General features: G+C 44.1%; 1 protein-coding gene across 13 annotated transcripts in view; it reads right to left on the bottom strand.

Annotated features, from left to right (window-relative positions):
* SIPA1L1 (signal induced proliferation associated 1 like 1) overlaps nt 1-13,114 on the bottom strand; it is a 362,552-nt gene that overhangs the window by 33,902 nt on the left and 315,536 nt on the right. For 12 of the 13 annotated variants that reach the window (XM_042943670.1, XM_042943662.1, XM_042943675.1 and 9 more), the window contains 4 exons: nt 12,194-12,343; nt 7,363-7,487; nt 4,479-4,597; nt 209-651 (listed from right to left, as the gene is read on the bottom strand). In XM_042943670.1, the coding sequence (XP_042799604.1) occupies nt 209-651; nt 4,479-4,597; nt 7,363-7,487; nt 12,194-12,343 (837 nt within the window). Of the gene's footprint in view, nt 1-208; nt 652-4,478; nt 4,598-5,034; nt 5,098-7,362; nt 7,488-12,193; nt 12,344-13,114 lie in introns of all 13 variants that reach the window. The other variant, XM_042943676.1, reaches the window with a different exon arrangement.

The following is a 13,114-nucleotide window of genomic DNA, read 5'->3' as shown; positions in this document are numbered from 1 at the left end:
CGTATACTTTTCTCAGTTAAAAATAATGCATTAGGGTTGTAGGAATAAAATATTTTGGTGGCAAATAAAAGGCATATGTAAAAATAGCGGTCACTGCACGGAAAACCCCTCCTTTATACTCTACTGAGTGAAGCAAAGTGAGATGAGGCTGGAAACTCGATTCGGGAGTGGGCTGGGAAGGCCAGAGGCGGTAGGGGAGGGCAGTTACCTTGTGTGGGAAGCAGCGTCATTTATACTGAAAGTGCTGTTCTCCCTTGTCAGAGGGTTTGAGCCCGCTGGGCTCTTGCCGTGGATGTCCAGGCTCAGGGAGGACTCTGTTTTCCGGTCCATGCCGAGGCCGTCTGTCTCTAAAGTCCGATCTGCCATGGAGATCACTTCGCTGGAACTATGCCACAGGGGCGCCACTTTCTCTTTGCTGGGCCCTGAGCGAGGGGACGACGTGGCAGCCCCCAGGGACGCCGTGCTGCCGTGGCTGGGACCATAGGAGGTGGTGTCGATGCCACTGTCAGCGGAGGTGCCTTGCAGGTAGTTGTAGCTATTGAGCTCAGACTCCGTGCGGTCCCCATCGTACCACTTCTCGTCGCTGTGGGCACTCGACGCGTTGCTGGAGAGGGTATTGCTGCTGGAGTGGCTTGAGTAGTGGCTGTCAGACTGCAAGGGAAGTAAGACTGCCTTAGGCATAGGCTCTGCTTCTTGAACACTGGGAAGAAACAACGGGAGAATGGCCCTGTGGCAAGTTTCTGGTTATGGGGTTCTCACGGCACAAAAATTCCAGTGATAACAAGCCAAATACAGGAGGGGCCTGGAAGAACCTATTCAGAGTGTTCATGGCAAAGAGTGCTGGAAACAGGCCACGTTTAGATTTAGAACCCATTTTTCAATTCGCTTAGGCTAAATACTATCAATAATATTGAGATCACTTTAATCAGAAGGTATGCTGGATTCCCAAAGTCCTACCAATCAGAGCAAATGTAAGGCAAAATATGAGGCTTATTTGTAAAGAGATCTCCTTTTCCTTCCCCCCACTGGCATCTGTGTAGGAGCCAGCTTTCTAAGGAGTGCTTGGAGATACAACTTATGCTACGTCAATTCAAGGGGCGAGCGGGGTAGGTGGTAGGGAAAGGAAATGATGGTGCTTGGACAACTGGATATCTGCATGCAAAAAACAAAGTATGAAGTTGGGTCCTTATTGCACAGAAAAATAAACTCAAAAGATCAAAGGCTTAAGTGTATGAGCTAAAACTATAAGACCCTTAGAAGAAAACGTAAGTATACATCTTCATGACCTGTTTATGCGATGATTTCTTGGATATGAATGACACCAAAAGCACGAAAGATTTTTAAAAAATTAATTGGATCTCACGAAAACTAAAAACTTTTGTGCTTCAAGAAACCCAATTAAAAGACGGGCAAAGGATTTGAATAGACATTTCTCCAAAGAAGATATCAAATGGCCAACAAACACATAAAAAGATACTCAATAACATGGTGCCTGGGTGGCTGAGTTCGTTAAGCGTCCGACCTCGGCTCAGATCATGACCTCACGGTTGTGAGTTCTAGTCCCGCGTCAGGCTCTGTACTGAAAGCTCAGAGCCCGGAGTCTGCTTCAGATTCTGTGTCTCCTTCTCTCTCTGTCCCTCCCCCGCTCGCACTCTGTCTCTCTCAAAAATAAACAAACATTAAAAAAATTAAAAAAAAAAAAAGATGCTCAACATCATTAGTTCCTGGAGAAATGCAAATCAACACCACAATGAAATAACACTTCACACACTAGGATGTTCTAACCAAAAAGGCAGACAGCAGTGAGGGTTGGCACGGTTGGTGGGAATGTAAAATGGGGCAGCTGCTGTGGGAAAACAATCACAGCTCCATTCTTAGTATCTACTCGAGAGATGAAAACACATCACAAAAAACCTTCTAAATGAATATTTACAGAGCATTATTCATAATAGCCAAAATATAGAAGCAATCCACATGTCCATCACCTGGTGGATAAAAAATGTATATGCATACAATGGGAAATTATCATAGAAAGAAATGAAGTACGAACACATACCAGAACATAGCTGAACCTCAAAAACGTTATGCTGAATGAAACAAACCAGACACAAAAGGCCAAATAGCGTATGTTTCCATTCATGAGATGTCCAGAACAGGCACATCATCAGAGACAGAAAGTGGATGAGTGGCTGTCGACAGCATGGAGGGCATGGGAAGAGCCTGGGTAACTGCCTGAGGACACAGGATTTCTTTTTGGGGTGGATGAAAGCGTTCTGCAGTTAGACTGTGGTGGTGGTTGCACAGCTTTATGAATATAGTAAAAAACCACTAAATTGTATAGTTCAGTTTTTCTTTAATGTTTATTTATGTTGAGAGAGAGAGAGAGGGAGAGGTAGAAGGAGAGGGAGGGAGAGAGGGAGAGGGAGAGAGAGAGAGAGGGAGAGAGAGGGAGAGAGGGAGGGAGAGAGAGGGAGAGAGAGGGAGAGAGAGAGAGAGAGAGAGAGAGAGAGAGAGAGAGAGAGAGAGAATCCCAAGCAGGCTCTGTGTTGTGAGCGCAGAGCCCCATGCAGGACTCAATCTCATAAACCATGAGATCATGACCTGAGTCGAAATCAAGAGTCAGACATTTAACCGACTGAGCCACCCAAGGGCCCCTAAACTCTATACTTTACACAGTGGCTTAGCTGCTTAGAATGTTCTATAATTTACCAAAGAAATAAGATTTCAAAATATATCTGAATAAAATAGTATTTTAAATTAGATGGGAGACAGGAAGTCCAGATACCTGGTGGAGATCAAGTGAAAAGAGGAGAGTAGACACTAGCTCAAGAGTGTGTGTGTGTGTGTACACATGCAGGTGCATGTGCATGATGGCTGAGAAAGGGACATGCTCTTCACTGGCTACGGAAAGAGCAGGAGGAGGACGCAGAAATTTCACTTTAGAGGGAAAGATTCTTTCTTAAACAAGAACCCACCAATCCATTACTTAACTGGTGCCACTCTGGTTTTTTGCAACAACACCTTTTATGTTATGAGGTCTTCATTTATTTAATGTTTATTTATTTATTTTTGAGAGACAGAGAGAGAGAGAGAATGCGAGAGAGCGTGGGGGAGGAGCAGGGAGAGGGGAAGAGAGAGAATCCGAAGCAGGCTCCATGCAATCAGCACAGAGCCCGACATGGGGCTCGAACCCACGAACTGTGAGATCATGACCTGACCTAAAATCAAGAGTTGGACACTCAACCGACTGAGCCACTCAGGTGCCCTGGCCCTCATTTATTTTTAATGTTTGTAAGGCAGAACTTCTTTAGCTCTGGATCTGTGCTGTGTGAGCACTTTTAATGGGGTTAGCCCAAATCGAGATGTGCTAAGAGTGTAAAATACAGAACGGATTTCTATAGGAATGTGACACGAACCACATTTGTTATGTTAAGTTTTGTAGTAGCCAATTAAAAAGTAAAAAGAAATAGGTGAAATTAATTTTAAGAGTATATTTAATCTAACCTAATCTATCCAAAATATTATTTTACCATGTCATCAATATAAAGGTGTTAATGAAGGAAAGGAAATTGACAGACTGGATAATTTATCACTTACAACATGTTGTGATGACAACATCGCATTTCTTCAGTAAATCTCTCACCCACAGCCCAGTGCAGGGCGCTTGCCCACGCACAGGCGTGTGCTGTTTCTTTAGTTCCATATTCATTTTACTAGGGCAAAACTTACATGAGCAAAACCTCTTATTCTTAATTCCACCCATAAGTAATAAGGAATTAAGTAGAACTATGGTAAAACAAAAATGTGTGTAAGTGTGCAGGACAAGAGAAGCAGGACGGGCAGCTGTCAGGAAGCTATTTATCCCTTTGACTGATGTTCCAAACATATCTCATGCATGCAACTGTGTAAGCAAATAAAATCCACTTTCATTTCTTTTTAATTTTCTAAAATGTTTATTCATTTTTGAGAGAGAAAGAAACCACGCGTGTGCACGCAAGCGGGGAGGGGCAGAGAAAGGGGGGGACAAAGGATCTGAAGCGGGCTCTGCGCTGACAGCAGAGAGCCCGACGTGGGGCTCGAACTCAAAAACCTCGAGATCATGACCTGAGCTGAAGTCGGGCGCTTAACCAACTGAACCACCATGTACCTCCATAAAATCTACTTTTAGCACATTTCTGTTCCCAACATTGCAGGACTGCTTGTGCTGCATCACATGGCCTTCCATCCAGGTCTGTGGGGGTGGCAGGTGCATTCCAAAGAGGAATTTGAGTTAATCTCAAAGCAGCCTTAGGGCCCCTGGCAACAGAAATTCCAGGGCCATGACTGCAAACACCCATCGCCCACCAGGGTCACGTGACTTCTTCTCTGACCATGTGGAAGAAACACCAAAGCACACTGTGAAAACAGCCATTTTCACACTGCACAAAAGGCACATCGCTAGGAAGCTCATCATTTTTATCGTTTGACGGTTAACTTACATGCCCTTGTTTGTTTGGAGACAAATGGACCACCGGATCCTGCCGCATTAATCTCCCACTGGGGCTCTCTCGGAAAGCTGGCAGTACCTTTGATACTGCTGGGAGATGGCACGTTGGCTCTGGAATACAGCACAGGACATTACGGTGCGGGCACTAAATAGGTACAAGCACATGTTGACAAATGAAGACGGCTTGCCATTGCATTTCTCAGGTCACTGACCAGCAAACTCTGAATTTCAGCGATAAGCTTGTTGAGAGTTTACACGATAGACAGCATGTCAGAAACTAAGTGGCTGATGGGTAAAGCTTGCAGCTGGTGACAGTGTGTCACGTCATACACATTAGCATAGCCAAGTACCACCAAACCAAAGGCCATGAACAACGCGGCAAAGTTAGGAATCAACTTTTGGTTCTGGGGGAAAGTCGAGAATATATGGATTCAATTTATGAAATTCATTCATTGCAAAGTGTGGCTAACCTAGCTTGGTCTACATTACCTAGACAGGCATGGATGCAATCACGTGTTACTTACCATGACACTTTGGAAATATTTTACCTGTATATTCATGCTGCTCGAGGACAAAAGAATTGAAATCCTGAGGTCCTCTATAACTGTAAGCTAAGCACAACAGAAAAGACACACAGCAACTAGTTTACTTAAGACAATTGCTTCCTTTTGGACTCCAAGCTGGCGTTCAAGATGGGGTTCCAAAGGTAAAGTCTAAGCGATTTAGCTGCTTTAACACACCGGTAGCTAACAGCAACAATTCTGGACTTCTGCAGCACCATTGCTAAACGTAAAGGACTGGGCAACATACTCTATGACTCTGACTCTCAACCATTTCCAAAAGCAGAGGCAGAGAAATGAAATCTACTGAGATGGGTGTGCCAATTAAGCTCAACTCCTCCTCTCCACTGGGGTACCAGTTTGTAACACACTGATGTACAAAGACAGGTAGGTCTGCTAGCAAATGAGAATCTCCTCAGCCTTTTCAATCAGTGACCTGAAAGTCGTTACGGCGTTTTGTTCTTATAAGGCCGGCCCTTTATACACTCAATACAGTACGCTGAGTAATGAGAATGGAACAATTGTTTTTCTTGATTTCTCCCTGGCATGGGTTATACCAACCAAGCCCCAGATTCCATCTGACGTGCCAATTCGAGAAAGCTAGGTTATTCCTCTGGAATCGTGGAACGTAAAAAATCAGAAAAAATTTATTCTAACATTTTATTTGAAGCCTTCGATATTGGACGGTGAAAGGCCACCAGTTGGTGTAAAGGTTTCTCTGGCAGGTTCTGGGGTATCTTACCAAAGTCATATCTTACTAACAGGATGGAACAATGTGTTGAAAAGATTCATTAGATTCATTGATATTAATTTCAGAGCCTTATCTATTAAGAGTGGGATGCCACCAAAACGAAAGTAGATGCAAGGAAGAAAAGACTGGAGGGAGGTTTATGTGAGCGAATGAATCCAGGTCTAGGACGAGCCTCATAATTACCCTTTCCAGTCCCAAGATACCTTTTCATTCCCCATATGACTTCACATGAGTGGGAAGTGTGGCACTGAACGTTGCACAAAGGGCTTGCTGGCAGCTTTGTTCAAAGCCTGCACTAGGAGCCAAAAAAAGCTGCTAAAGTCATGTTGAAGCAGGGATCCTTTCCACATGTGTCGTTACCATCTCAACAGTATCAAAACATATGGGATTAAAAACATTCTGTCAAGAGCGGAGCAGCAGATCGGAAAATGCTCAGGTTTTGTGTGGTGGGGGTGGGTGCCGTGAGAGTGGGTAATGACAGATGGCTTCAGTAACAAGGCACATCTCACTGAAGTTACTGGAACAAAGCAGATCTCAGAACCTGAGAATTACATTTCTCTTCCTCAATTCCTGTCTTAGCTAAATATGTCTTCATTCCTTTCTACGATGACGATGACGGTCAGTGTATTTACGGGGGATAGTCATTAAAACAGAACAAACAGTGCGTTTGCAAAGAAGATAAAAAGATGGGTCTTTGCCTTAAAAGTTTACCCTTTTCAGCCCTGAAATTCACTTCTTTTTACCCCACGCTGATGGTAATGCTACTAGAGATAAGATAAAGGGGGGAAAAAAACCCACCCAACGGTCTAGATTCAAGTCCCTGATGTACCAGCTGTACTGAGGCTAACTCCCTGGCTACTGTTTTGAAACTCAGTCTTATTTCATGGGAAAATTTTATTGTAGCAACTAGTGTTCCAGTGTCCCCGTAGAACAACTGCATGTAGGGAGAGAAAGGGCTGTGCCAGAAATCCAAATGAAGCCTCACTAATGCACATCTTTCCCATCCAGCTGTTTTATGCTGCTAAGACATGTCCTCAGCTGACAGCTTAATAGCAGAGACCAGGCGGGGTGGGGGGGTGGATACCACAGGAGGGAGGAGAGAGATCCTAACCAAGCTACATATGTGACTGAACAACAATTCCATCTCTTTCCCACTTTGTAGAGTTGGGTTTTTTTTTTTTGTTTTTTTTTAACTTGACATCAAGAATACCAATGAGTCTCTAAGGGCACTTATACTAGGCGAAAACAAACAAACAAGCAAGGGTCGAGGGAGATGCTTAGGACACATGCGGTTTGGCAGTCTGGCATTTTAATCTCGGTGCTGAAAGTAATTCCTATGTCCTCTCTATTTTTAAACCGGGGGCCACTTAGAATTCCTGGACTTTCCTCTCACGTCTTATTTGCTGCCCTCACTTATACATAATCGAACTGACACTTAGTTCTCAATCACATCTGTTAACCAAGGCTGTCTTCTACAACGGAATGCTTTAAGGACGTCATCAAGAGGTGGCCAAAGTCGCCTCGGTGTAATAGCAACTTGCTTCTGGGAGGAGTTAGTCACTTACCCATCTGGTCAGCAATGCTATCCTCACTTCTTTGCCAGCTGGGTGTAGATTTCCCGCTGCCACCAATATCTGACTGGGTGTTCTGCCTGTCGATGGAGGCTGGGGATCTGCGGCTTACTCCAAACCTGTGGCAATTCCCCCGAACAAAGGCAAAGACGACATCAGGGACCTCAGCCATCAGGGGAAGACAGTCCTGGGTGTAATGAACTGAATTCTAATGACAGGCACTACCAGTTTTGCTTACGTGTTGGCATTTGTACACTCAGGCTTATGCACGTGTACTCAGGGGCCGGAGCTGTGTGTGTTACGGTCAACATACATCACTCTGTTTAAGAACGGTACGTATGCTCGGTATATACACTGTAAACAAGGGCAGGAGACGTTAGCATCGAGCTAACCTAAGAAATATACAATAGGAAACCCAAATTTTCTAGCCCACATGTAGCCAAGCTTGGACTGTCATTCACAGGCAAGGGAAAGGCTTCCCAGTCCTAATGTTCCATGGACATCTTCTAAGTGGAATATGTCAGGGGTTTCTCTGAACTCAGTGAGCTGCTAAGTCACTAAGTCATTCATTCCTGGAACAAGTATTTTCTGAGCATTTGCTCTAAGGTCTGAAAGACAAAGACTACTATCATTTACGTTACACAGTGACCACTTCTGAATTGTATATATTTTAAATTGCCTTTTGGGAAGGGCAATTTGGAAGTAGGTAAAGTGGCATACATAAAGGCAAATGTCTATTTCTGGAAAGAACAGTTAACTATTTCATGAGCCAGTTTTATTTTGCCCTGTGCAGAATAGTAATATGTGCTTCATTAAAGCATATGCCTTGATTAGCAACATCGGCAAAGTAAATACCGACTGAGCCCAGGAAAAAAGGCTGAGAATGTAAAATTCAAGGACTTACGTGGACATTTATAAATTTGCGTGTGGTTACTAATGAGCTTATGAGTAATCAATATGATAGAAGATTAACAGCCTGGAATGACGGATGCTTACAATACGTTTCTTATTTGCCACAGACTGATAAACACATGGAGAGAACTAGCAAGTTATACACTGTAAGAGAAAGAGACAAGGAGGAGGGAGGCCTGGACCTGAGTTTCAGCCCCCCACCCAAAGTCTGGATTTATTTGTTAAATGGCAGTTCCATTATATGGATCTGGGGAGAAGGACCTATATAAAAGCATTTGCGAAGCAGAGAAGGCTGTAACATTAACCCGCTATAACCTCCTCCTAGCTACTTCTGCACAATGACCATTGTTTACAAACTCAGTCATAAGCCTTGCTAAACAAAGTTACCTCCATTATGATAAACAAGAAACTTGATTTATGAAAATTTCAGCAAAAGGTGCTCATTTAATAAAAAAGGGGGGGAGGAGTGGTTTATGCAAAGACTGTGTGTGGATTTCAGTTCTGCCTTTCCTGTAAGCTGGAAGAAAATGGCTAAAACTGTTTGCATCTTGTATGTATTTATTACTTGATGCAATAATGCTTATTTTCATTAACAATAACAGCAAAGGGTGGTGGGGACGAGTCACTAATTATGATCTTTGCCATCTCCTCCTTAAGTAGGGTCCTTATTAAGCTCATATCTTCCAACTGGCCCTATGATTTTATTCTAAATTTTCAATAAATGAAGACATGTGCACAAAAGCACAGAGATAAAAGTTAAATATGAATTCTAATCTTGTTCTTCCTTTTTGGTAGCAGTGGAAACTAAAGACAACTCTTAAAACCTCTGGATTTAAAGTCAAATGCTTTTCCGGCCATCTGGTTGTATGTATGTATGTATGTATTTATTTAATGTTTATTTTTGAGAGAGAGAGAGAGCACGAGCAGAGGAGGGGCAGAGAGAGAGGGGGACACAGAATCAGAAGCAGTCTCCAGGCTCTGAGCCCGACGTGGGGCTCAAACTCACGAACCAAAAGATCATGACCTGAGCCTAAGTTGGAAGCTTAACTGACGGAACCACCCAGGCGCCCCTATTTTTTTTTTTTTTTTTAATCTGGCTGTCTGGTTTTAAATGAATGACAAAGTAAGGCCGTCCTTAAATCCTGCCTTGAAAAGCATGTATCATCTGGCTGATACTTGAGGCACATTCAGTGACCACGAATCTCTAACTCACAAGCTGGTCCATGGCTCTCCAGGGCAGGCTCACAGCCTGTCCTCATCATGGGCTGGAAACTTCTTCTCTACAACTTTTACTGGTCTCAGTTGCCTTCATGGACAAGCTTCCTCCCTCATATAAGAGTGCTGGAAGAAAGCTGTAGTGGCCTGCCTGCCTCTGTCTGTGCTTCTCGCCTTCAGGCTGTACACCCTCATGATCTCCAAGCTCTTCCATTTACCCAGGTCATCCCTCCCTCTGCCACGATCTGCCTCATCAACACTGCTCAGAGCGTGTGGCCCGAAGATACATCTCCAAGGGTGGTAAAATAGACCCTATGTCTTTTCAACAGTGTTGTTTCCTACCTATCTCTCGTTTCCATACCAAACTGGTGCAGGTGCTTTCTCCCCCACATGTAAGTGCAGTGGGCATACTAGTCACCCTGTTACCTCTCAGCTGATCTGGGTGGTCTCAGTACCCCCACACCAGGGAGTGGGCAGGCACGCCCTGCACACAGGCAGACACTGGGCCCACTGAAGCGGAGGGAAGAGGACAAGTGAGCAGATCACACTTTTGGACAACCACTGTGTACTGATCTGATGTACTGGTGTTACTCCACGCTTCTGAGCTTCTTGAAGTTTAGTATTAATGGGTTTGCAGCAGGCTACATACACTCCTGCCTCACGGTCAACTCGTACACCCCTATTTTTACTGGGCTAAGTTGTAGAGTAGACGTGATCATCTTTCTCTTGATAAGAGTAACTTTAGAATCCAACCTGGCCCACGGGCAGTGCATGTGAATCAGACAATGGACAGTCTCTTGGGTCACTGATATATGCAAAAACTGCCGGGGATCCAGACTAAAGAACCGTATCATTACCTTCTTGTCAAAGATCACCCCAGGTAAAAAAGATGTTATACAGTATGGCAAATATCATGGGTAACCTCACAAACAAGGGAAAATTCCTCACCACCAACTACAGTCGGGTTAGTGTCACACATCAGGTTGAAGAATTACCACCTTACTGAAAACACTGTGTAGGGTGGGCACTGAAACCATGTTTCTGACATTTAATATTCACCAAAACACTAAGGTTTCGGGTTATGTTTTTGGTATACGTTTAAAGCATATCCCAGTCATAAGAAAACTGCTTTTGTTGTTGTTGTGAGCTCATTTATATTTTATTGTTGTACTAACACTAAAGTTGCAGCGGATTCTTATTTTTGAAGTAAAAGCAGGCCATTTAAATTCTACTAATTGTGGGGCGCCTGGGTGGCTCAGTCGGTTAAGCGTCCGACTTCAGCTCAGGTGACGATCTCACGGTCCATGAGTTTGAGCCCCGCGTCGGGCTCTGGGCTGATGGCTCAGAGCCTGGAGCCTGCTTCCGATTCTGTGTCTCCCTCTCTCTCTGCCCCTCCCCCGTTCATGCTCTGTCTCTCTCTGTCCCAAAAATAAATAAACGTTAAAAAAAAATTAAAATAAATAAATAAATAAATAAATTCTACTAATTGAAACAAGGAATAATTGGTTAGGACTTGTGATATGGTATGATAATAATACTTAACTCATAAAACCTTTTGCAGGAACTCATGAATAAGAGATACATTTTTTTCCCCCTAATTGTCACTGAAGTAAATAAGAAAAGACATGTGCATTTTAGATATACTACCCAGGGTATCTTGCGGAGGACCCCGTGATGCAGCAGGGGCAAGCATATTGTGTAGTGGTTTTATTACCTACTTTCTTCTAATATAAATATTTAGCATCAACAACAACAAAAATCATACTTAATAGCTGTAAAAACCAACAAAATGCTATAGGATAAAAAAAAATACCCATTATGAAGGTATTCTTAGTAAGCCTGACTATTTTGTAACATGGAAAAATCTCAAAAAAGTAACCAAATCATGTGTGCGTTCGTTAAAAATGTATTTGGGGGAAAACTCAGAATAGAAACATGGGTTTTTATAAATGCCTCACATTTGATTTTCAAATGGTTTTGAGTTCTCCATCAACCTCCCCAGAGAGACACCCCAGCAGGAAGTCTCTGACAGTTCTTTGACTCTTGCTCTGGGCAAAGGTGGCATGTGTGGGTCACGTAACATTTTGCTGCTAATTACTTCCCAGCCTCAGACATTCTAGTCACTTGGGGTTTGTTTTTGCTTTTGTTTCCCTTTCTTTTTAGTAGCCTCTCAAATCAGGTACATTTAGCCTTCAGTCTGTATGTCTTGTCAGAGGCAAACAGTTACCTCTGGGTATTTCGTGCTTTCGAAAGAGATGAGAAACAACAACCAACCACAGGCCGAGATTGCAGAAGCCTTTGAAAGTGTGAGAAAAATAATTTTAAGCTTCGAACAGGATGATGGTTCCCCCTACTCTAACAGCCACACAAACTCCAGCCAGTGCAAGAAGCATGCTCCCGAGTGTGCTTCAGGGGAAGTGACAAAATCTGTGCCGTAAGACTAGGACAGCGCACGCGACTGCAGAAAGTGATGCAGTCTGATTTCTTTGCTTCGGGGGCCTTGGAGGCTAGAGAAGGATGAAGAAACCACTTCCTGAGAAGTGGTTTGAAGCAGACATTAAAACATCTTCTCTCTGGAATATTGACCGCATTCCCCCTTTGGCTCCTCCTTTGTAGATGGGTCAAGGCACGTCTGAGTCACAGGTGAAAGGCAGCGATGGGGGGCAGGGGGCGTGTGGAGGTGCAAGGGCACACCTACCCTTCGGGCATGGACTTCTGCCGGTAAGTGCCTCCGCCAGAGCCCGTCTCGCTGGATGAAGACAGGTTGCTAGGGGAGTTCCGGCACTGCTGGGACCTCGCGAGGGCCATGGAGGAGACCGTCACGTAGATGTCTGAGCCGGGAGACAGCCTGCGAGAGCAAACCAAAAACATGCAGTCAGTCCAAGGGGAAGTCCCGAGGCAATGCACCACGGATAATATCCTACCAATGCGACAGAGAAAGCGACTTCATGGAGATAGTGAAAATGAGGCCAGCTGGAAGCCTACAAAAGAAACTTCTCCATAAAACTACTCCCTTAGGAACAGCTGGAAAATGGCTTTGAAGGTGGGGGAGTGGTGTGGGGTGAGGGGACATCAAAAATAATGGGGGAAAAACAACACGTATGTTTCCAAAAGCTGCCAAAATTCATTGGGTTGAATTGATTGTGCAGTTTCCTAGAATGGCAGTGCAGAGGATAACTGAGCCCCAGTGACATTAACATAGCAATTAATTCCAATTTTTCACACTGGTTCTCCCAGAGTCAAGGACCACACTGAGACCGGTGCATTCTCCGCGTCTTTGTCTTGGGGTGTTGTTACTCCAAGTCTGGAATGAATATTCAGATTTTGCTATTTGGTATTTGTAAATGTGGCTGAGCATCACCATATAAAAACCTCCAACAACAACAACAAAAAATGCCTAGAACGTCAGTTGTTGAACTTCTGCAATGTCCCAGCAGAGGTGTGTGCTCTGCAGATTGTCACCCTGCTGACTGGCTCTGGGGACAGAAACCAGAGCTCTGTCATCAGGACAGACACAGACTTTGTCCTTTACCTCCTCTGTTCCAGTAGACGATAGGGCAACCCTGGGGACATCAGTAAGTGAAGCTGGCACCTGTGACCGGGGGTAACCTACATCTTC

Source organism: Panthera leo, chromosome B3 (assembly GCF_018350215.1).
Source record: "Panthera leo isolate Ple1 chromosome B3, P.leo_Ple1_pat1.1, whole genome shotgun sequence".
Taxonomy (NCBI): domain Eukaryota; kingdom Metazoa; phylum Chordata; class Mammalia; order Carnivora; family Felidae; genus Panthera; species Panthera leo.
The sequence above is the reverse complement of the archived record's forward strand: the minus strand, read 5'-3'. Positions and strand labels throughout refer to the sequence as shown.